The sequence below is a fragment of the Vigna umbellata genome, chromosome 5, assembly GCF_029865625.1.
Source record: "Vigna umbellata cultivar VRB3 chromosome 5, Vumbellata_1.0, whole genome shotgun sequence".
Lineage (NCBI taxonomy): Eukaryota > Viridiplantae > Streptophyta > Magnoliopsida > Fabales > Fabaceae > Vigna > Vigna umbellata.
The window spans coordinates 11,039,456-11,064,810 of NC_142169.1; the positions used below are offsets into that span (position 1 = coordinate 11,039,456).

The 25,355-nt window shown below is 32.6% G+C and overlaps 1 protein-coding gene across 1 annotated transcript; it reads left to right on the top strand.

Annotated features, from left to right (window-relative positions):
* The first annotated feature begins 7,403 nt into the window (after nt 1–7,403).
* Nucleotides 7,404–15,353, top strand: LOC148197680 (ABC transporter B family member 15-like). The gene is made up of 7 exons (XM_088116614.1): nt 7,404–7,942; nt 8,173–8,227; nt 8,360–8,538; nt 8,635–9,092; nt 9,244–9,784; nt 10,678–11,544; nt 13,698–15,353. The coding sequence occupies exons 1-7, from the start codon at nt 7,682–7,684 to the stop codon at nt 15,108–15,110; spliced, it is 3,774 nt and encodes a 1,257-aa protein (XP_087972740.1). The 5' UTR covers nt 7,404–7,681; the 3' UTR covers nt 15,111–15,353.
* The last annotated feature ends 10,002 nt before the right edge of the window (nt 15,354–25,355 follow it).

Consider the following 25,355-nt stretch of genomic DNA (forward strand, 5'->3'; position numbering starts at 1 on the left):
CTTAACTCCTATACCTTTCACGGGCTTGTAAAAGTTGACAAATCAAGCCTATGAGAATGGTAAAGGCCTGATTTCTCAAAAAAACTAAAATCTTATACTCAAACACTCAAGAAAAACCTTTAAAAATATAGTGATATTTTTGAAATTATTGATAAAGTATAAGCTCTAGATCTAAGTTAACTAAAGGTTATATCTTGACTATCTCGATTTTGTCAAAGAACTAAAGCCTATACTCAAATCATCATAGTATAAGCTTGAGTTAACTTAGAATCGGAGTTCATCTTGCCCACAATTTAAAAAACGTCAATACATTTTTAATGACTATGTTTTTCTTAAAACAATAATAAAAAAATGTCAATTTAATTAATTTCATTATTTACGCCTTTTTAATTTTAATTGAAAAATATTTATAAATTAGATTAGTTGAAATTTAAAAAGTAATATTTTGATTAAAATTTAAAAAAAAATATGTTTTATCTTTTACACGTAGTTCCTGAAAAGGATATTATAGGAAGTACTTTGTTTACATACAAAGGACTATGAGTAAAGAGTTTAATACTGTTTAATCAAATCAACACATTCTAAGGGTAAAAGATTGGAACAAAAGAAAAACGTAGTGATATATAGATTTGTTAAGAAAGCTACATTTTATACAGTCAAACAAAACAGATGAAATAATATAATACATTCTATACAAATAAACATAACATATGAAAATATATATATAAAAAAATGAAAATATATGGTTATTATTTGCATTTTGCCCTTGATTTTGTTTCTGCCTCTAAAAACTCTTTTAATTAGAATACAATAAAAGTTAAAGGGTGTGTTTGACAATTGTTAACTGAAAAATTTACAAGTTGATTAAAAGTTAATTACTTACTAAAAACTATTAAAATTTTAAAATCATGTTTTTCCTTTAAAAATTTGGATAAAATATTACTCTGAAAACTTTTGGATATAAACTTGAGAAAATAATCAAATACTTATTGATGTTTACAATTTAAGAAAAATACAAAATTATTGAATATTTAATATTTAAAATTCTTTGAATATAAAATGGAGGTCCTTGTTGAAGGTTTCTCAATAAATACAATGGTCCTTTACACTCGTATACACACGATATACTAATCTTATAAAAAGAAATAAATAAACAAATAAGACAGTAATTATTTGTAGTATTTATGGACGTTGACAAAGGCAAGAAAGTTTATCCAATTGCAGAATGCAGTTTTTAATTGCTTTTATCATAGAAACTTTCAACAGCATAGAAACTTTCAATTACTTTCTGTTCAATATTTATTGAAACTCTCAATTACTTTCTGTTGAATTTTTGTTGAAACTTTCAATTCTATTGTTACTCTCAAGGTAAAGGTGGTCCAGTTGTTTCAATGCATTCATTGCAAGCATATATGTCTTCAGAGGTTTAGGCATTATCCTCTGTCAATGTTCTTCTGTGTGCAACATAAAACTTTCATACTGTAAAAGACAGGGGATAACCTATAAATTGTCTGTCGGAATTTACTTTGGGTTGTGAAATATGAATGGTCCCTGTACATATACCTATAATCATAAATGAAGTTCTGCTTTCTTCTAAATATAGATTAATAGGTTTAGTTTCTTGGAAAGTGAAAAGGTATAAAATATCAGTCTCATAACCAAATCACTTCCAAAAATTTGCCACACACCTTTTACACTAACACGTCTTTTCTTATGTTTCTTGCAATGTTTAATAACTGAGATACAATTTAAGAAGGAATTAAAGCATTTAAAAGAAACACAAATCCTATTATCTCATCAGTCCAAAACAAAATAATATATATTCTTGTAATATTTTTTTTAATTAAGTTAAGTAGTGAGCTATCAGAGTCATGACTTAATTATTTTCTAAAATAATATGTAAATTAATGTCACAAAATAAAATTATTTATATTAAAATATTAAAAATATAATATCACCAATTAAGCTTCTGAACCTAAAAATCTTATAGTTGCATTAAAATTTATATGGCAAAAACATTAATCAATACATTAATAATAATAATACACCAGTTTTAATAAAATAATTTATATATATATATATATATATATATATATATATATATATATATATATATATATAATGCAATGATAAAATTTGAGAAATTATACATTACCTGAAATTAGTTATATTAAAAAGGGTATTTACATTTTTCTAGTTTTAAAAAATATATTTTCATATTAGCTTTTTATAAATTAAAATAACAAGATCTTTTTAAATTTTCAAACATACTTGTTTTTGTAACTTATGTTTTGAATAAAATAAAATGACATTCAGATTTTTTATTATGTTTAATAAACTAATACATAGCCTAACCTTATTTTAAAATAACGAATTTAATAAAATTTAATTAAAATTATGAAAACAATTAAAGTTTTAAAATAAAAATTAAATATTTCATAGAAATAAAATACTGTGTACAATCTTTTCTTTAAATTTCAGTTAATATACTATTTTAGAACAAAACAAGAGAGGTTTTTTTTAAAATATATTGAAATAAGTATCATTTTAATAAAAATATAAAAGAAAATGATGTTTGATAAAAAGAAATAAAACTATCACCATTATATTAAAAATTACCAGAACTTTTTCTTCATAAAACAATATCATATTCATTCTATTATAATATCAATGTACGCCCTCGAGTGCAATATAATTTTTTACTGACCTTGATTGATGTATCAGCACAGATTTTTTTTAACAATTTTTCTACAAATTGTCATTCTGCTTTAAATTATGTAATTTTTTATTTAAATTTTATTAATTATTTATAATAAAAAATCACATACACAAAAAAGTCTACATAGAATATAATAATTTACTAATATTTTATTTTAATAATTGTTGTCATAATTATTTATTTAATTTTTTATTATCATCAAATTGAATACAAGCAAAAAGTGAACACCTAGCACATGTGATTCTTATATGTATAATAATATTAAATAAATATAGCAATTAATATTTTGGAGAATCTTTGGATGTCTTCGCAGAGAACTGATTTTGTAACCGAATTAAATTAATATGTAACTAAAGTGTAGTATAAATTAGGGAGTAACTCTTAGGTCGTCTCTCAAATACCAATTGTAGTTCAAGCAATAGGTTAAATATATGGTGGAAGTGGTTTTTAGACAGTTTTGTGAATTAAAATGCACTCAAGTAAAACACGATTCAAACACTAATTGAAAATGGTTAATCACTAGCTCAATTAGATTGTTTCAATCACATATTAACAAAAATAACTCACTCTTTTAACCCCTTCCAACACAAGTTAATCAACTAAGCGAAGATTAACCATGTTTTCATAAAAGCGAATTAAGCAAACACAATGCTCATATTCAATCAATTCTGCACCATACAGTTTCATCAATTAAGCGAAGATTAAACACCAATTAGACAACTAAGCGTGTACACAATTGCAAGTGCACAAACAGATTTAATATCATCCAAGTTAGAGTAGCAAAAACACAATTACGATTCAGAAATATCATGGAAACGATGCAATTTTAGTAATAACCAACTAAGCACACTTAACCTACCAAAACAAAGTTAAAACAGCAAAACCAACAGTAATAGCAGAACCAAAAACGCAATTAGAAAACGAATGCAAAACTAGAACAAAAATTGGAAATGAAGCTGGATTAGAAATTGGCAAAATGAAAATGCAAGGAAGACAACAAAACGAGAATGAAAAGAAGAACTCAAACGGAAATTAAATTTGCAATTGAAAACAAAATTGATTCAATACATAAAGAGGGAAAGAAAAACAAAACCTAAAACCTCCCAAAGGGGGGCTAAAAAACATAAATTGGAGAAGAAGAAGAGTGAAATGTGATTTTGGGGTTTATAAATCCCTAATTACAATTCTGCCCTTCATAAGGGCTTCTACAAAAATATGCCTAAAAATGGGCACAAAGCAAAAAAAGAGGGAAATTCAAATATAATGTTGACGTGGATAATGGAAAATGACATGACAACACTCTTATTGTCCCAAAATATGATTCTAAAATTGTCCTACAAATAATAATTGGAATAACTAAGCTCAAATAATTTAAATTAATTAAAACAAGAATTACTAGTCAAATTCAACCCAAATAGTGAAAATGAAACAATAATGAAGAAATAAACACAATTCACTAATACAATTTGGTGCGGAAAACTAAGCGAATAGTACAAAATAATGATTCATCAAGTACATACTCGACTCTCTAAAAACAATAGTCATAGCAAATTATATATCATACAAACAACAAATGTAAGAATAAATTATTGAAAATAAAACTCTAACATAAGATATGGATATAAAAGAAGCAACTTTATTAGCAATTTATAAACTATCTAATTTCAATCAATCACACATTAAAAAATCATATAAATCACACATGGATCTATAAGTTAAAAGATATTTAACAACAAAATATTGACTCACGTCTTTTGAAAAACTCATACTAAATACATCCTACCATAGATTTATATCTAATATAATCCAAGATGTAGATTTACAAGCAAATCAACGAATTATGAACTCAAAGTAAGTTCATCACAACCTAAGTCTTTTCATGAGTAGTAGAAGAATTTACCCATTAAATGTACAAATATACAAATATGTTAATTGTATATGAAACTTTATCAAAAAGACCTTTCATGACATAACCAAGAAGTCTTACCTCATACAAAAGTACCTTATTAAAATATACATTTTATTTAATATTCACAAAAATACAACCAAAGAAAAGCTCCACTACTTCATTGTTGCTCCTCACTATCACCTAAAAGACACTCTTCTTATGTACAATATACGACCATTGTAGGTTGAGAAATCCCAAATATCACATAATTAAAATAAAGGGTAAGCTAGTGAAAACTAATCAATACTATATAAACCATCAGTTCACTGAATTAATTTAATCTCCTACCATTTCATCACGCTCTCTCCATTCCTATTAGAAAATTTGATTCAACATATAAAATTAACTTTTCAAAGAAGATTCATCATTAATTCTAAATCAACCATTAGCAACAAAAATCAAATGTCTATCATAATACAATCACCACTTATACTTCTAGAAAGAGAAGGCTTGGAGACTTTCCATTCTTCCCCATGGGGGATTTGGCATCAAAGGCTCCCTTCTTCTCCCTCTCGCGCTTATCAAAGGCTCTCTTATTTTCTCTCTTGCAGCACATTCCCTCACTGTCCTCCCCTAAACCATAATCTCGCAAACATACCGAAAAAGAAAAAAAAAAGAGAGGAAGGAAGATGACTCTTACAATCAAAAGACGAACAAAATAACATTACTAGGGTTTTCTCTCTCAACCCAATAGGAAGAAACAACAAAAAATAAATTCTTATTTGGTTCCCCATAGATTCAAACCTAGGCATGCGAAGTCAACACACAACCTTAGCCACTAGGCTATTTTTTTTATTACAATGACATTTAATATGTACTTAACTGATACTTTAGCTCATGCAAAAACTAAAGCATTTTAACCCAAACCATGAAGTACCTGAAAAACACTAGAAGGAGGGATTGAATAGTGTTATTGAAAAACTTTTTCGCAGCCGGTATGAAATAACATTAGAGGAGTCTTCGACGCCTTAGCTAAAGTATATGATATAACATGCTATCGAGCTTAAAATTCTTCTTTTAAATGCTTAGACGCTCGACTTGATAAACATTGAACATTTAATGTCATTTAATGCTTTCTTAGAACAACAAAGTGTTTTTTGATTTTCTACCGGTAGGTAGATTTTTGCAATTAAGCTCTTTTCTAAAGATATCAAGTATTGTATAAAGGCTTCATCATTGGACAAAGTATGATTTAAGCTCATGGTATCGTGTAATCAAGTAAACACTTATTTTGCTTTTGTCTCTTTTTAAACAAATTATATTGTTTCAAGTTTTTTATGTTTTAATATTTTAGTTTGTTTTGTTAGAGACATCATCTTGACTTGCTTTAATTTAGAGAGCTAAGTTGAATACCTTCTTTAGGTATGATAAGCATCAAGCGTTTAACTCTAACTCTCTTTAAACACTTTAGGCATAATAGCTTTTAGTTTTGTGCAACAAATATAATAAGTTATAAAGTAAATGATAAAGTTTTAGTATCAACTTTTTCTATTTTACGAGAAAATTTTGGTTTTAACGCACTCTTCTCAGTTTTAACATAATTACATTTGTGCACTCTCAATATTTTTGTCTTTCTAGCTTCACTCACCAATTTCAACACAACAAAAATTAAGAGATGATAATAATAATAATATAATACCGCTACGTCTTTATTTTTTAGCAAATAAAAATATGACATATGACAATGTAAGAATATCATCAAGTTATTAACTCTATTGACTAAAAAATTTAATAGATTAGGAAAAGCATGTTAAATACTCAAGTCATAAAAATCATATCTAATCACATCTATAACTATTAATGAAATATGTATTATTGTCATTTTTGTGTCACATTCTCGTTTGTAAGAATTGTAAATGAATAGTGATCCTATTAATAATGATAATGATTTCTCACGACTCACAAACAGACTATAAAATATTTTTATCAAAATAAATTAATTAATATTAATTAAAAAATGAAACTGTGGGTATTTATACATATAATAAAGTTGAAATTTGTTAATTATTTGAGTCAAAATACCTGAGAATTGAAGATTCCCTGAATAGTAAATAAATTTATATATCAAAGAACGTTATTGACATTTGGAAAACATGATTTAAGAGGAAACAATTAAATTTTTTGACCTTTGAAACTTTGACCCTTCTATATAATAATAGTAAGTTTGAGTGTTCATTTTATGAAATATAAATATTCTACATTAATGTGCCTTAGACCAAGAAAATATTTTTAGTTTTAAGTAAGTGAATATATGTGCATGCATACAAATATATGTTACACATTAAGTGATAATTCGCATTGAGAAAAGTAAACTTAAATTGGCCTAACTGAAAATTTATGACTACTAAGAGAACATGTACATACTTTAAAATGGCAGTTTTTAGAGGCAATTCCACACTGTTCTTATTAAGCTTAGTCTTAAAGGATTCTTTTGATAACAAATGTCAGATCAACGGTTATCTAATATAAATTAAATAGCGCATTCAATATAGAAAAAGAAAGTGGCCAAAATTCACCGATCCTTTATCAAAAAAGAAAGAATCGTGTCAGCAAAAAGCAGTAAAAGTGGCATATCTCAAGAAATAATTTTGAAAGTGGTATAAGATGAGAAAAATGCTTTAATAAAAGTAGAATTATATATTTATGGCTATGAGAAAAGTCCCGATGCTTTAGCAGTGTGATAATTATAAAGTCAAACAGGAGCTAATTCTCCTCCTCACATCACATGTTCCTCCATCCTCAACAACACAATAAACCCCTCCACATGCTATTAAGAATTCCCCAACCCTGACCCTAGCTATTCTGGTCCCTATAAGTTTTGCCCCACCACCCTTTAACCCACACTGATTCCTATAAATTCACCAGAATGTCGCAACAACATAGCTCAAGGTAATTAAAGGAAAGCTGGTTTTGGAGGCAAGCCAAGAAGGCCGAGAAACCGTGCTCCATTAACTACAGAAGTGGGTCTCCGAATCTCACTGTTGTTTGTTTATCAAGAAAAAGCGTGTCTAAAAATGGTTAGGAATCAGAAAAGTGTAGTAGCTATGGTTAGCCAGGAGAGAAAGAAGAAGATGAAAAACGAGTCCTATGGGTTTGGGTCCATTTTCATGCATGCCGATGGTAAAGATTTGTTTTTAATGATTTTAGGTACACTTGGGGCTGTTGGGGAAGGCTTTGCCACCCCTCTAGTGTTGTTTATCAGTAGTCGCATGATGAATAACATTGGGAGTTCATCCAACATGCAAGGGAACGCCTTCATCCATAACATCGACAAGGTTCAATTCTATCTCTCTCTATACACACAAGAAATTTTTATATGTTCACTAATCACCGTGATCTCAATTAATCTCATCAACATACCTAGTTGAGTGTCATGTAAAATTAATTGAAGACATGAACACGTGAAACTCTTAAACTGTCTTAATAAGTTCTCTACTTAAATCACATGAAAAGAGTATAACATGAGGGAAGCTTGCTAACTGTTTAGGCTTTGCTTGTGATGCAGAATGCAGTGGCGTGGTTATATTTAGCTGTTTGCTCTTTTGCCGTTTGCTTCCTCGGTGAGTTTTGGTTCGCAATGATTTTGCTTTTCCTTTTTCTCTTTCCGTTTAGGCCACGCAAATTAAAGTGATGATATAGTTGCATCCTTTTTTCTTTAACTATTATTATACTTTGCAACTTTTTTTTTCCAGAGGGTTACTGTTGGACGAGAACAAGCGAAAGACAGGCAGCGAGAATGAGATTCAGGTATCTGAAAGCAGTGCTTCGACAAGATATCGCGTACTTCGATATGCATGTCACAAGCACGTCAGAGATCATTACCAGCGTCTCCAACGACAGCCTCGTAATTCAAGATGTTCTCAGTGAAAAAGTACGCTGTTGTGTTTCATTATAGTTACCAAAAAAAGATAATCTTAAGTGAAAGCTCGTAATTGTTCTTATAACCAATCACACACATGTGTTACAGGTTCCGAATTTCTTGATGAACATTTCGTTGTTCGTTGGGAGCTACATAGCGGCGTTTGCAATGTTGTGGAGGCTGGCCATTGTGGGGTTTCCTTTCGTGGTTCTTCTGGTGATCCCGGGTTTAATTTACGGCAAGACCTTGTTGGGGTTGTCTAGTAAAATCAGAGATGAGTATAATGAAGCAGGAACAGTTGTGGAACAAGCAATTTCATCAATCAGAACCGTTTATTCCTTCGTTGGGGAAAGCCAGACCTTGAACACTTTCTCAAACGCGCTTCAAGGGACGGTGAAGTTGGGCCTGAAGCAAGGCTGGGCAAAAGGCTTAGCCATTGGTAGCAACGGCGTCGTTTTCGCCATTTGGTCTTTCATGTCCTATTACGGCAGCAGACTCGTTATTTATCATGGCGTCAAAGGAGGGACAGTTTTCGCCGTTGGAGCAGCAATAGCTGTTGGTGGATTGTAAGCATTAATTACCACCCCTATTATATTTATTATATAATAACATTATTATCATTATCGTAATGAATACTATTGTCTTGTCTGTATTATGAATTTGTTTTATAGTGAAATATTGGAATGAAGGTTAATTAATTTTCTGTTTGTGAAAAAGGGGACTGGGAGCGGCTTTAGCGAATGTGAAGTTCTTTTCGGAGGCGGGTGCGGCGGCGGAGCGTATAAAGCAGGTGATAAAGAGGGTTCCGAGGATTGATTCTGAGAGCGAGGAAGGGGAGATTCTGGAGAGAGTTAACGGGGAAGTTGAATTTGACAGGGTGGAATTTGTGTACCCGTCGAGACTAGAGAGTCCAGTATTGAACGGGTTGAGTGTGAGAATTCCGGCAGGGAAGAGAGTGGCGTTGGTTGGGGAGAGTGGGTCGGGGAAGTCGACGGTGATAGCGCTTTTGCAGAGGTTCTATGACCCAATGGGAGGAGAGGTGCGTTTGGATGGGGTAGGGATTCAGAAGTTGCAGGTCAAATGGTTGCGTTCGCAGATGGGGTTGGTGAGCCAGGAGCCTGCTCTGTTCGCCACAACCATTAAAGAGAACATACTTTTCGGCAGAGAGGATGCCACGGAGGACCAAGTTATTGAGGCTGCAAAAGCTGCGCATGCTCATGATTTCATCTCGCTTCTGCCTCACGGTTACCAAACACAGGTCATACCTATTCTCTTCCTATCATACCTCTGCTCTCCCTACTCACCCACTTATCTTATCAACTCATTCATCATTCATCCCTCTCTCTTCGCCCTTCACGTAATAAATGCTAAAGCGGCTCCTCCATCTAATCTACTACCTACCTATGCTATACTATATCATGTATCCTATTTTACATTTTCCTTCTCCCTCTCGCGTCTCTCTCACTTTAATTTTAGGTTTAATAGCCAATTTAGTCCTCACTTTGGTTGAAAAATCTCAATTTAGTCCCTCGCTATAAAAGTGTTTTACATTAGTCCTAACTTTTAGAATAGTGGGTCAGATTGGTCCCTTTCGTTAAATATAAGTTAACGAAATTAATGGATGATGATGTGACACAGCTTAAAGCTGATGTGTTAGATTGGTCCCTCGTTAGCTTTAAGTTGTGTCACATCATCATCCATTAATTTTGTTAACTTATATTTAACAGAAATGACCAATCTGACCCACTATTTTAAAAGCTAGGACTAATTCAAAACACTTTTATAACGAGGGACTAAATTGAGATTTTTCAACCTTGGCTATTAAACCTTAATTTTAATAAAGAAATCTAATACAAACACTTTTAGCATTTTTCAAATAAAAAAGAAAACCTTTTTTTCAATATTTTGCAGTGACTTTTAGTCAAAGCTTTCATTTACTATAGATCGCTTTTAGAAAATAAAATAAAAATTAATTTATATATTAGTAAAAAGAAAATTTTAAAGAAACTCCTGAGCGAGCGAATTTACAATAGTATTACTTAATTTTAATTTATGATTTATCTATTTTTTTCTTACTATAAGAAGAAATTTATGAAACATAACCTTATGAACAATATGCACATCAAATAACGCTTTTGATTCCACTTGCAGGTGGGAGAGAGGGGAATTCAGATGTCTGGGGGACAGAAACAGAGGATAGCGATTGCGAGGGCAATAATCAAGAAACCGCGAATTCTACTTCTGGACGAAGCAACAAGCGCGCTAGACACAGAATCCGAGCATCTCGTCCAACAGGCACTGGACAACGCCGCCGCGGGTTGCACCGCTATCATCATCGCCCACCGTTTATCCACTATCCAGAACGCAGACCTCATCGTCGTCGTCGCGGGCGGAAAGGTAATAGAGATGGGCTCGCACGACGAGCTCCTCGAAAACGACACCAGCGCCTACGCCTCCTCTTTCCGCCTCCAGCAACAAACGGAGAAAGAGAAAGTAGCCGAAAGCGAGGAAAACGTTGCTCCAAGGAGTGTCACGAGCACGTCATCCACGACAGACATGGAAAACGCGCTCCCGGTGGGGCCAGTTGGTGGGAGTGGTACGGACGTGGCGGAAGGGAAGAAGATACCGGCGCCGTCGTTTCACAGATTGGTATCCCTGAGTCTCCCCGAGTGGAAACACGTGCTTGTGGGGTGCTTAAACGCGATGGTGTTCGGTGCCGTTCAGCCAGTTTACGCATTCACTATGGGGTCCACGATACTGTTGTATTTTCACGCGGATCATGAGGAGATAGCGAGGAAGACTAGGATCTACTCGTTCGCCTTTCTGGGCCTGTTTGTGGTGTCTTTCATTGCAAATGTTGGGCAGCATTATTGTTTCGCCTACATGGGGGAATACTTGACCAAAAGGGTCAGAGAGACCGTGCTTTCGAAAATCCTCACTTTCGAAATTGGATGGTTTGATTTGGACGAAAACTCCAGTGGCGCCATCTGTTCCAGGCTTGCCAAAGACGCCAATGTGGTAAGTTTCCGCTTCCATTTCCTTAATTACTTCTGCCGTAACGTTTCTAACTTTTTCTTTTCACACTTTCTAATAACGGTATCAATCATTTGACTCCGTTTCTTCAATTTCTTCTGCTTTAACGTTTTTAAGTTCTTCTTTTCACGAATAATGACATCAATCATTTACCATTTGCCTTAGGAAAACAAACACCATAATAAGAAAAGATGAAACATAATGACTATGATAAAATATGTTTAAGAAAAGAAGTCTTGTTAATCAGTACCCCACACTTGTCTGAGTCAAAATAATAGGATCTCGAATAAATGCCATCTTATTTCTCATTTTAAAACTATACATAGCCCACCTGATAAATAATAATACCTTTTATGAGCGATATATGATGAGCGAAAGATAGAAAAAAAAAAATATGTGTACAATTAAGTTTAAAAAAAAAAATATTAAAAGCAGCATTCGTGTTGTTCAGTAACTTATCTGTTTTAACCAAACAATCATCAAAATTTTCACTTGAAAAAATATTTTCAAAATATTCTAGTACAACCTTTTTCTGTGTGTCAGGAAAGCGAAAGATATCAAACTTAAGTTATTCTTTCTTTTCTTATTTTCATGGTGAAAGTGATAGTGGGAGGTGTATAACATGAGAAGAAAAGATATGAAGGAATTTGTACTATTTAAGGTCTTATTGTTTTGTACCATAAATTCTCACAAATGAGGCTATAATGCATGTATCTCTCTACATGCAACGCCATGGTTGTCGGTGAGAATGTGGTTCACAAAAGGTAAATCTTCTGGATTAAAGATGGAGGACCTCTATTGGTATATCTTCAGTTGTGGTTACATCCTATCCGTACCCTTTTTCTTTTGAAGAAAAGGGAGGACCCGGCTCCACCTCACTTTCCGTTACCTTATTTTTCCTTTCCTTTCTTTATCTTTCAAACCAGGGTACTTCTAAAAACATAACTATATATTCCAAGTATAATTTTTATTCACTCTGCTACAGTGGAATTAGTTCAACTAGTCACTCATTGAATACATCAAATTTAGAATAGGATACTGAGATATTTCCTTAAGAATCTAGGATTGTGCTAATTGAGTGTAGAAAAGAGAGATGGAAAGGAGGAAAAAAATCTAAAATGTGATAGAAAAGAAAACTAATAGTATAGCCAATAGGAAAATCTATAGCATTTTCCTTTCCCAGAACGCTAGGAGGAAACTGGGCGTGGGCCAAGAAGAAGCGACCGAAGAAAGAAAGTGATTTTCATCACAATAGTAAAATTTAAAATTATAAATATTTATTTTAAATCATTCGATAAGAATATACAATAACTTAAGAATAAATACTATATATTCTAGTTTACTTAATGGAATCACTTTCATTTTATCTACTTATCATTAACGGAGACCATATTTCTTATCATAATTGCCTTAAGTAATTCTTTCAAGTATAATATTACGATGAAAGCATCTTTTCCTTACCATAATATTCTTAAGACAGGCATCTTTTTCGTTTGGTTGACCCTTTTTCTTTTATTCATAGTGAAGACTTTGTAGTTGCAGTTAACTATCCGTACATACTTTATTTTTTACTAGAACTTTGCAGTATAAACTGTCAATTTTAACAATTTTTCTTAGGATCAAACTTTTTTAACATATTAACTAACAGTAAAAGCGTAAACTGAGGACATTTAGTTTTAAATAACATAAACATTACCACTGCTAAAAATCTCATTGCACGTAAAAAAAAATAGTTTTCATTTTTTTTCCTATGAGATTGTTTTACTATTTAATTATATATTGCCATCTATTAGAAAACAATACAAAATATTTAAATCGTCACATCAAATGCTGTGATGAACAGCATGAAAGAGAGGATTACGAGGCTTTGAAGGTGGTATTGTGGCTCCTGTCACAACAGAGGAAAGTTATGTACGTTGTTTGGGTACGCCAGATAATTTGATAGTGGCTTCATGCCGTCTAAACCGGCTTTAATGCAAGCACACGTGCTTGTTTTTCAGCGTGTTCTTTAGCTTTTTGTGCGATAAGTGTTGGTAGTTTGGCAGCTACGTACAAGATCTTGGTAGTTGTTAGTGTGGTTGTGATTGGATCCATGACTAGCGTGTGTTGATGTTTGATATTTGGTTGTGTTGATTCAGGTAAGGTCTCTAGTGGGAGATAGAATGGCATTGCTGGTACAGACATTTTCAGCGGTGATAACAGCTTACACAATGGGTCTGATAATTTCCTGGAAGCTTTCCATTGTTATGATAGCGGTACAACCTATCATCATAGGTTGCTTTTACACAAGGCGTGTCCTTCTCAAGAGCATGTCCAACATGTCCCTGAAGGCCCAGCAACAAAGCAGCAAACTGGCATCAGAAGCGGTTTCCAATCTCCGAACCGTCACAGCCTTTTCTTCGCAGCACCGGATTCTCAAAATGCTTGAAGCGGCCCAAGAGGGTCCAAGCAGAGAGAACATTCGGCAGTCGTGGTTTGCTGGCATGGGGCTTGGATTCTCCCAAGGCCTTGCATCTTGCGTTTGGGCCCTAGATTTTTGGTACGGTGGCAAGCTCATCTCGAACGGGCACATAACAACAAAAGCGTTCTTTGAGAGCTTCATGGTTTTGGTGAGCACTGGGAGGATAATTGCGGATGCGGGAAGCATGACAACGGATCTTGCTAGAGGTGCTGATGTTGTGGCCTCTACTTTTGGCATCATAGATAGGAGTACGAAAATAGAGCCTGATGACCAAAACGGGTACAAGGCAGAAAAGTTGGTTGGTGAAATAGAGTTTCATGAGGTTCATTTTTCGTACCCTACAAGGCCTGATGTGGCTATCTTCCAGGGGTTCTCGATGAAAATGGAGGCAGGAAAATCAACCGCGTTGGTGGGGCAAAGTGGATCTGGAAAATCAACGATCATAGGGCTAATAGAGAGATTTTACGATCCACTTAGAGGGATGGTGACAATAGATGGAATGGACATAAGATGGTATAACCTAAAGTCACTAAGGAAGCACATAGCACTTGTGAGCCAGGAGCCAACGTTGTTTGGTGGGACCATAAGAGAGAACATTATATATGGAAGAGGTGGGAGGGTTGATGAGAGTGAGATGATAGAGGCAGCACGAGCAGCCAACGCTCATGATTTCATAGCGGGTCTGAAGGAGGGGTACGAGACATGGTGTGGGGAAAAAGGGGTACAACTTTCAGGGGGTCAAAAGCAAAGGATAGCAATAGCGAGGGCCATATTGAAAAACCCTAAGGTGTTGCTGTTGGACGAGGCCACAAGTGCATTGGATGGTCAATCAGAGAAGGTGGTGCAAGATACGTTGATGAGGGTAATGATAGGGAGGACCAGCGTGGTGGTGGCACACAGGTTGAGCACCATTCACCATTGTGATACTATTGCTGTGATGGAAAAGGGGAGGGTGGTGGAGACTGGAACCCACTCCTCCTTGTTGGCCAAAGGACCATGTGGAGCTTATTACTCTTTGGTGAGCCTTCAGACTAGACATGCAGCCACACTCAACAACACTTGTACTAAAGCTACCCACTCTGTCACTTGAGCTTCCCAAAGTACCAAGTTGTCTTTGTCTGCTCGGGTTGCTAGCTACTAGACCTTCTTTTTTAGATAATAATAATAGTAATAATAATAGTAATCATGATAATAATAATGATGGTAGTCATAAAGAAGAGATTAGATGAGTTTGTTTTTGGTTGGTTTGGTTTGGTCATAGATGAAGCCAACTTAAGAAGTGGACGATATGGAGAAGGAACTTTCAAAATTAGTGTACCTTTCTTATTTCGCACTTTCTCTTGTGTTTCCAACAACATCGATCCATGTTTAAATAATGTATGTATATATAGGTCTTTATGGATATTGAGAAGAATACTTGTGCCAAATGGTGCAAAATTTCTCTCCACTTTCCACCTCCAAATGATTACTAACTTAGTAAATATTAGACTAAAGTAGTACCGCACTCCTTTCAAGATTTTAAGAGTATATTATTTATATTTTGTTAAACTTGTTCAGATATTCTTACACCAACTTTCAAAATTATTTAAAAAAATTACACTGATATTTCGTAATTATTTAACTAATATTACACCGTATAATTTTATATATATATAAATTAGTAAATATTAAAAAACAAAAATAATATTTGCATAGTATCACACTTAATCTTTAATTAGAACCTATTTTGAACATGATAAAATATTAGGTTTTAAAAATTTATAATTAGCCCTTACTCTTAAAACCCTCCTAGAAAACTTTGGAACAATATCCCAACCAATAATACAGCTTCAAATTTTTAACAACAATAAATATAACTAAATATTAAAATGATTATTTTGTTGCTAAGGTGGTAATATATTTGATTTAACATATAACTATATGGTATGATGGTTATATGTGTATCTAATATATCAGTATATAATACTATGATGATCATATACGTGTAGATGGTTATAAGTGCGTCTAAAAGCTATAATATATCAATAATAAAAAAAAAACTATTAATTAACATATTTTTTTTATATAATATAAATCATTCAAGATAAAAACATATTGAAATTAATCATAAACTTTTTATACTCAAGTGGTTTTATATATAAAATATGTGTTATGAGTCATTTAAAATTTTATATACTAATTTAAAATATTAGTTTCACGATCTTTAAAGAAGATACGAACACATTAATGGAAATCAACTCTATTTTTGAATCTGCTCCATGCTGAAATGAACAAATGATGACCGAAATTGATGGAAAGCAAAAACAAATTGAAAGGAGTTGATATGTTTGGTGAGTGAATTGGAGGGTGTCTTTTGAGGGATGTTCAACAAAATCTTAAAAAAAAGTATAGGAAGAAAGTCTAGGAAAGAAACTATCCTAGTGAACTTAGAGAAAGAGAGAGTTATAATTTTGGCAAAATTTCTTTATATCAATTCAAAGTTCAATTTACAAGGCTGAGGACTCCTATTTATGGTTTAAGAGTTAACTAAAGACTCAACAAAAAGATAGGGAATATTTAGAAATTCAAAATTGGAAAAAGGATTCAAATAGTCGAAATATCTGAAAAACATTAGAAGGGAGATTGAATAGTGTTGTAGGAAAACTTTTTCACCAAAAAGATAGTTTAACAACCTTTTTTAAAGATTAAACAGTTTATATAAGTTGTTAAACACTTGACTTAGAAATTTCTGTTCAAATTGCAAGTTCCAAAATAAATATTTTTCAATCGTCTAGTTAAATATGTTGTAGTATTTTGAGAATGATAGCTTTAATAAGATTAATGTTTAGTGACAAGGGCTTATAAACGGTTGGGATAATAAGCACTTGTGTTTGTAAGAAAAATGTTTCAAAGATTAACGTCTACTGACAATAGCGCTTATAAACGGTTGCAAGAGTGAAGTAATAAACAAACAGTTATTTTATACTGGTTCACTTCACGGAGCTACGTATAATTCTCCTCTAAGACCTTTTAGAGGGTTCCACTATAATCTTCAATACGATTACAATTGAGTATTCGCACCACTTTTGGTATTACGTCAATCCTAGTAACCTCTGTTACTTTGACTAGAATCGAGTATCACCCACTCCTAGTTGTGTAATATTCTTCATCACTTTTGGTATCCCTAGACAACCTTGGATATTTCTGATACGTTGTCTAATTGAGTTTCACTTACTCCTGGTTTCTACTAGACAAACCCATCTAGCTACCGTTTAACCCCACCGAGATAAACATTAAGTGTTTGTTTTCTCTTCAGAATGTGCAATCAATCAGATCGCTTACAAGTCCTTAGACGATTACTCTCACAAAGAGAGGACGTGTTTTCAATACAAATCAATATAACAGACTCTTTGAGTTTTCTCTCTTCGTACAACTATAAGCTTATGATTCTATGAAGGTTAAGAGTATTTTCTTTTCTTTTTTAGCCTAATTTTCTTCTTGGATGATTTATTTCGTATTGTGCGGTTATTCTCTTACTCTTCTCTTCAAGTATCTTCCATTTAGAGGCTTCAAAAATATGTCTGTTAGATAGTATTTGCTTTGATCTTCGGATCTTCTTAGCCATTTTGTAGGTAGTAGTCGTAGGTTATAGTCAACTTGCCATGGTGATGGAAAACTCATAACCAAGGGTCCAATCACTAGAAGCATGGTCAAGCAACTCCAAGAATAACCACTTTAGAAGGAGAAGCAAAGGTTTGCTTCACTTGAACCATCAGGGAAGAAGAAAGAGTAGTGTAGGATTTAGGCCTTGTATTTGACCATTTAGTGTAGGTTTGTTTAAGGCTTGTATTAAGGTCTAAGTAGCATAGGATTTTCCTTAAGTTAGATATCCAAACCAAGTGGAAGGTGTGTGTCATGTGTCATGCTTCCATTGGAGAAAATTTTCTTTTTACAAGCGAGCATGTGACACCTTAGGAGTGGAGATGACTTCTTTTTTGGTAGTGGTCACATGTCCCTCCTCCATTGGAGAGGATTTGTGACACATGGCTCCCTCCTAATGGTAACCAATATTCGGTCACCACCAGTTGCATGGTGGTAAGGTTTGCTTTTTGCTTTACAAAAAGATGCTTTTAGAGTTATAAGGAGACACACTTGGCCTATAAATAGAGGTGTCTCCACCCTTTTATTTCATCTTGGATTAATGTAATGTTATGCTGCCAAATTATGGTCATACACTTCCTAGTTTAAGACTAGAGCAACCCTAGAGGTCCCTCTAGTCAGCTTCCTCCTTGAGTTGGTCTCACCTCTCTTGGAGCCATCACACACTACCTCGCCATCACCATATACACCAAAATTGTGAGCATATCACCTTGTCCAACCCTAGCTACGTAACCTTGGACCTTTTCCCACTCCATTTCGTACTCATCATCTAAGGAAACACCCTCTTCATGCATATCTCCTAGTTTTGGCCCAACCTAGCTAAGGAGGTTGCTATCGTAGAACAAACTTATTTTTTCAGTACTTTATCAAAAATAAGTTGTACGAACTCTTTGGCACGACTTTTCATAGAGAGAACATTTATTGAATGGCTTCTTTGTCTTTAACGTCCACTTCTGGCTTGTATATGATAAAGTAGGTGGATACTTGATATAGGTAATCTACATAGAGTATAATAGATATGAATGTAGGTAGATATGTCATTTTTTCTTATCACTTTTGTTATTTTGAGACATTATGCATTTAATGTTGTTTAATGCACGTTCCGAACAACTATAGGCTTTTCAAAATTTCTATTGCTTAAGCAAGATTTGATCGTTTAAGCATTATAGTAGAGATACCAAGCAATTCATAATTGTTTCATTGTTGGATGAAAATGTCGTGTAGTATAAGGTATCATTTAGCTTATGCAAGGCTTTTATTAACATCGCTTTGTTTAGTGATTATTCGTTTGGTTCAAGAATATGTTTAGTAAGATATCTTTCAACACATGCTTTTGGAACAATGTTTATATCTTTTAGCATATTTACCAAAAACATCATTTTGTACCTTATAGTGAGAGCTCGTCTAGCATTATTTAGCAAAGTACAACAAAAGAACATTTAGCAAGACTCTCATATAACACATTGACACATTTTGTGAGAAAATTTTTTAGTAGTGCATCTACTCATATATTAGTGCATTTACTAGAGCTTTTCTTAAAATATTTAGATTTCATATTTTTCATAAAAATGCTTATCTTCGAACTATATTATTTCCCAAATATAGCACTTTGTCATATGCTTATTTCATTTATAGTTGTTTGTTAATCAAAACATATGAGGACGTTTAGATAGTTTAGTTTTATAGATGATCTTGTCTTAACAAGTCATGCCTCATGTGTGACTGGTAAATTGTCATGCTCATGCTTTCCATATTGTCACATGTGCAAAATGCAAGCAAGAGCTCTCTAAGAAAGTGTTATAGGTTCCTTGGGGTCCAAGATAGCCCAAATAAAACCCTATCTCTCTTACTATATATATCTTTCCACACAAGAACTTATTTTTCAAACCCAAACAACTACCCTACTTAACACATAATCAATTAATAAAGAAGAATTCCTACAGTAAGTGGCCAAAATACACAACCCAAAAATTTATTCTATAATGTGAGGCCAAAATACAATGCCCAAATGAAAATAAATTCTACTTAACACAAATACGAAGACCTAAAATACACCTATTTACAGTGTTACATGTTGTAGTTCCTTGGATGAATTTCCATCATTCCCTCTCTCTTGAAAAATATTTGTCTTTAGATTGGAAATGTTTATTAAAAACCACAACTTTTGGCTTTTGATCTACTCCTAGATCAAAAATCCATCTATAAGATCAATAAAAAAAATTGAATAAATTTGTGTAACACAAACAAAATATATGTGAATGAAGAAAATGAAAGAATGCATTATTTTATTATTGCAATGTTTTTCTTAAAGTGTAAGAAGGCGCACTTCACAAAAATGTATTTTTCCACTTTCGGTTAATTGTAACCTATTAGGCAACATCAACTCAAAGTGTAATGCTAGAAATTTTAATGAGGAGTTCAAACTAATGAGGAATGAGAATGGAGTTAAAAAAAATTTCCACAATAAAGATTGGATTAAGAAATGAAAGTCATCAATGAAACGAGAATAGTTCAAAGATTGAAAAACTCGCTTTAAAATCTCTGTTTTAATTAGGTTTAATGTCTCAATAGGTCCCTATTTTTGTTTAGAATTTGAAATAGGTCCCTTTATTTTTTGGCGTCTCAATTGGGTCCTTATTTTTGTTAATTTGATACAAATAAATCCTTTCCGTCAATTTCATCAAACGGCGTTAATGAATGTGTGACGTGGCCTGAGGACAGTATTGACACGTGTAAGGCCACGTCACACATTCATTAACGCCGTTTGATGAAATTGACGGAAAGGATTTATTTGCATCAAATTAACAAAAATAAGAACCTAATTGAGACGCCAAAAAATAAAGGGACCTATTTTAAATTCTGAACAAAAATAGGGACCTATTGAGACATTAAACCTTTTAATTATTATGGGGGAGTTAGAGGTGCCTTCAATAGCACTCCCTACTTGAGTAGGATTTTATTTTTCCTCTTTCTCTTTTCTCTGAAGCACTACTTTTTCGCTCTTTTCTCTTTCCCCCCCTTTCTCTTCTTTCTTGCTCTTTAAAGTTCCTCATTTCCTTCTCCTCCTTCTCTCTTCTAGCTTCCTAGTATCTAACTCTTTAAGCTTCTTAAGCTCTAACTCTTAGAATTTCCTCTTCTCTAGCTCTTTACAACTTATTTATCTTTTGCTCCCATCTCTTGATCTTCTCTCTAGTTGTAGTTATTCCTTTTTCCTTCTTTAAATCTCTTTTCTCTCTTTATCCCTCAATATCTTTTGTACTTTCTCTCTAAACTCCATTTCCCTACAAAGGATCTCTTTTTAACTTCTTATAAATTCTCGACCTCTCTCAAAGTGTTCTCTTATTTCCTGTTTAAGCTTTTGATTTTTCTAAAGATAAGGTGCAACAAACTTTCTCCTCATACATGCTGTTAAATCATGTCAATCTCTAATTGGATATTTTCATCCACTTTCAACACCAACTTGTCTTTGGTTCCACCACTCACATGTATGTCCTACAAACTTAGAAGTGCACAACCTAACCATATGATACACCTAACAATGAATGGACAAAGTCTTTCTATCTTTTTCTCCTAAGCTAAATATGACACTAGATCAATTTTTCTACCAAAATGAGGAATTTCAACTCTCAAATACAACACACCATGACTATAAGTATGATATAAGTTATTATGATCCTAAAAAATATCATGCAAACTAAAATGATATGAATGATCACTCATGATGTTGTGAATTTAGAAATATTTTTATAATGATTTTCAAAAAATTCAGAATTATAAATGTTAAAATTTTCATAAGTGATTTTTCTTTTTGGTGGAGGATTTCTAAAAAGAAGCTAAGTTTGAAAGTATTTCAAGTAGCTCCTAGAAAAGTGAGGTGAGTCACAAGTAGTCAAGCTTAGTAATCATGTTTTTTTTGCCCGAGTTTCCGTATATTGCTTTCACCAAAGTTTCTAAGTAAAAACCTTCCAAAAAAGAATTCCTATTAGGGTGTGTAGAGTGTTCCAAGAGACCAAAGGAAGGTCTATCTAGATTGGAAACAAAGAATTGCAAGAATAAACTAATGCAAAAAGAATGGTAAAAACAATTCACTAGTTAGGCAAATCTTATGTGAAAGTGCACGTAACACTTGGAACCCTTTGACACCTTTTCACTTCTAGTTAAAAAGATAGGATTTCACCAAAGGAAATTTTTCAAAATACCAAAGCATAGAAGAAATGAACAAAAAATTACAACACAATATAGCAAAATTACACAAATGTTCTATGATACAAGCTACACGAAATAAACAAAAGCTATCTTGTTTTCCAATGTGCCCTTTTGCTTCACTCTTCAAGTGTTAGGTTTCTTTGTTCTACTCCAAAGTCTCTCTTGGTACCCTCCCTTCCATAAACTCACTAGGACAGAATCTTCATCCAATTCCTCCTACCTTTAGAATGCTACTTGAGATGTTAGTGAAACTAAAAAAGAAACACACAATAAAAAATGTGATCCTCTCAATTGATCAAAGGAGTAAAATAACAAAAACTCAAATTGAAAAGCTAATCTCAAAATGAATGTAGACGAGACAAGACAAATAAAATTCCAAAAGAAAAGACAATCTAAAAATAAGTCACACAAATAAGTAAGCACTCAAAGGAATGTTTTAAAACTGGTTCTAGAATGGATTAGAAAAAAAACCAAAACAAACTAAGAATGAATGATGTTATTTGTCTTTATCCTTTCTGATGTTCCACACGTGAAGACAACAAATTCAATAAAAATACCCACTAGAAACAAATTTAACTAAAAAAGGTTATATAATATTTGCTTTAAGAACAAGTTCAATTTTAATTGATTTTTTTTCTTTTGTATTAATTGATTAAACCGACAAATAATCGATTAAAATGAATAGTCAAAATTTTTAATTAATTTATTGAGTCATATGTTTCTTATCTAGAGTAAAATTTTGACATTTCAAACGCTGATTTAGTTTCAAAGAAGGTCTTATCTGTTATAGTTCCCATGTTGAGGGGCTTTAAGACTTTCTTGACTTAGGAATATGTGTTTGAAAAGTGAAAAGGTGATAGTCTGTATTTGAAGTATCGGATCACTAGGGAGGATTACATGTAGTTTAGTGCATCTCGGTCGGATGAATTTTGACAAGTTTGTTTTTTACCATTATTAAAATCTTACAAGTACATAGATTGTTATTTATCATTGTTTTATTATCTATTTTATGGCCAAATTAAATGGTAGTAACTAAGCAACAATTAACGCTTAGTGATGCACCCCACCTACTATCCCAAAACAGGTATGCATTACTGGAGAAATGTCTCAAGAAGTCTCAAGCAGAGGCTTCAAAGCTGTAGTCCCTAAAGCTTGTATCTATACCTCCTCTATATTATATTTGAAAGGTTAATAAGAATAAATTTTATGGAAAAACGACTTCACAATCAACATATATCATTATTGGGAAAATATTGAGTATAAACATATCTTCCCCAAATTTCATTACGAAGTAGTTATGCTTATGATTAAACAATATATATGTGTGAAATGATTCTTAGTTGAGTAAGTGACTTAGTGTTTATCTGTTTCCCACAATTGAAATGGCATACTTACAATGACCATTACAATACATGAGGACTCAAGTGTTATGCATGACTCTATCTGTTTGTGGTGACTTCAAGGTTATTTTGGTTCAACAACAATGAAGAAATGATGAATCCTTAAGTTGGCATGCCTGGTAGAAGATGGAGCTCCAAATTTAAGAATATTTTAAAGGAAAAATTAATGAATTAAAGGCATCCTTTAAGTTGAAATTTGAAGAAAAGCTCTAATTCCTAGTTCAAGATCAAAAATTTAAAACATAAGAAAACATTAGAGGAGAGAGGTTTTAAAAGTTTTCACAAATGGTGTCAGATAGGTTTTCAAAGGATTGATAGAAAAAGATATGTTCAGACGATGGTGTTTAAAAGGAGCGTTAAGAAAACTTTTAAAGACACAGAGATAAAACAAAAAATTTATACTAGTTCACTTAACCTGAGCTATGTCCAATTCTCCTTTAAGAACTTTTAAGGGGTTCCACTAATCTTCCAGAAGTTTCACTTAATCAATGAGTTTTACCCCTCTAGGTTTACAATGAGTATTCTTACCGCTCTTAGTTCACCTAATCAATATGAGTAGTCCGAGTTTAACCACTCCTGGTATACAAGTATTCTAACCACTTTTGATCTAACCATAGACAATACGTCTAGAATGTTTAACTCAACTGAGCTAAACACCAAGTGTCTTAATTCTCTTCAGAATGTAGAACACAATTAGTGTTATGAGAAAATATAGATTGATGACTCTCAAAGAGAGGATAGAAACAATACAAAGAAATTTGAGATTTTGTTAAGGTTTTTCTCTCTTAGAAAATTTAGCTTTAGATGATTTATGAGCACAATAACCTTGTTTGAGTGTTCACGATTTCAGTATATTATTCTTCCAATTATCATCTCTTCAAGCGTCTCTCTATTTATAGATTTTCTTGAGAGATGAACATTACATGTAGAGGTTGACTTCATGTACAACAGGTAGCCTTTTGGTGAGAAGTCAAACTCAAGTATACTTTGCAAAGGTATAATGTTTTGTCATAGCCTTTAGAAAAAATGTAGCTTGTACTAGAGAAGAAGTCTTCTCGACCTTTTTCTGGATTTGGAATGTCTCAATTTTTATTTCATCTTAACCTTTGGCATGAGTCAGCCCATCCATTGGTCCAACAGAGTCTGATTAAATTTTCCATTTAAAACAACTTGTCTTAAAATCTGACCTAGGCCGACTGTCACAAACGGGATCGCGACGGGACATCGAACCGAAAATAAACGAGTTTAAGAAAAAAATATTTTGGGAGTCGCCACCATAATTTATTTTGGAAAAATTATGGAAAACTGTAAAATAAGACATGGTCTACGAAAACTGGATTTTAGGTTCGGGAATCGGTTACGCGTTAGAAAGGTATTAATACCTATTGCGCTTGCCCAAAAGTAGTACCTTTAATTAATTGTATAAAGTTGACGTGATTTTCCTAAATATTTAGTTTTCCCCAAAAATAAATAAAGAAATAAAAATGTTTTTTTTTATGGGTCCGATAAGGATTGATCTCATTCCTATGTATTCTCATTCAGGTTGAGAAATCATTTAGAAAAAAGTTTGTTTAACAATGTTGACTTTTTTTTCATATTTTGAAGATTTTTTGTAATTTTTGGTATTTTAAAATGGTCGGAAAAGGGAAAGAAATATGTAATAGGAGGACAAGTACTTATACTTTTAAAATAATATTTAATTATTTAGAAAAGAAATAAGCACTAGAACGATGCGAACGATCACACGAGTGCTCATATTTTTATAAATGTGAAAACATTTTTTTCATTTACTTTATGATTTATTATTATTTTTAAAATATAAAAATATGTAATAAAAAATATTCTTTATTTTTGGGAATTGTTTATTTCATATTTTTTAAGAAAATTTAGAAATATCACATGACGTGAGGGATCTAACAAATACCAAAAGAAATGTAGGAAGACCTTCTTTTTATGATTTGAAAAAGAACAAGTTATTTCTGTGTAATAAAAATAATGTCCTTAGAAGAAAAATGTAAAAGTACAATCAAAATAGAAATAAAGGTGTAGACGTGACATACCTTCTCAACTTTTAGTACTCTCTTAATTCT

What these genes read in the sequence shown, in the direction of transcription:
- LOC148197680 (XM_088116614.1), top strand. Translation starts at nt 7,682, where the DNA reads ATGGTTAGGAATCAGAAAAGTGTAGTAGCTATGGTTAGCCAGGAGAGA. An exon ending in AAGATGTTCTCAGTGAAAAA is followed by an intron (nt 8,539 to 8,634) that starts GTACGCTGTTGT and finishes CATGTGTTACAG; the next exon opens with GTTCCGAATTTCTTGATGAA. An exon ending in CTCACGGTTACCAAACACAG is followed by an intron (nt 9,785 to 10,677) that starts GTCATACCTATT and finishes TTCCACTTGCAG; the next exon opens with GTGGGAGAGAGGGGAATTCA.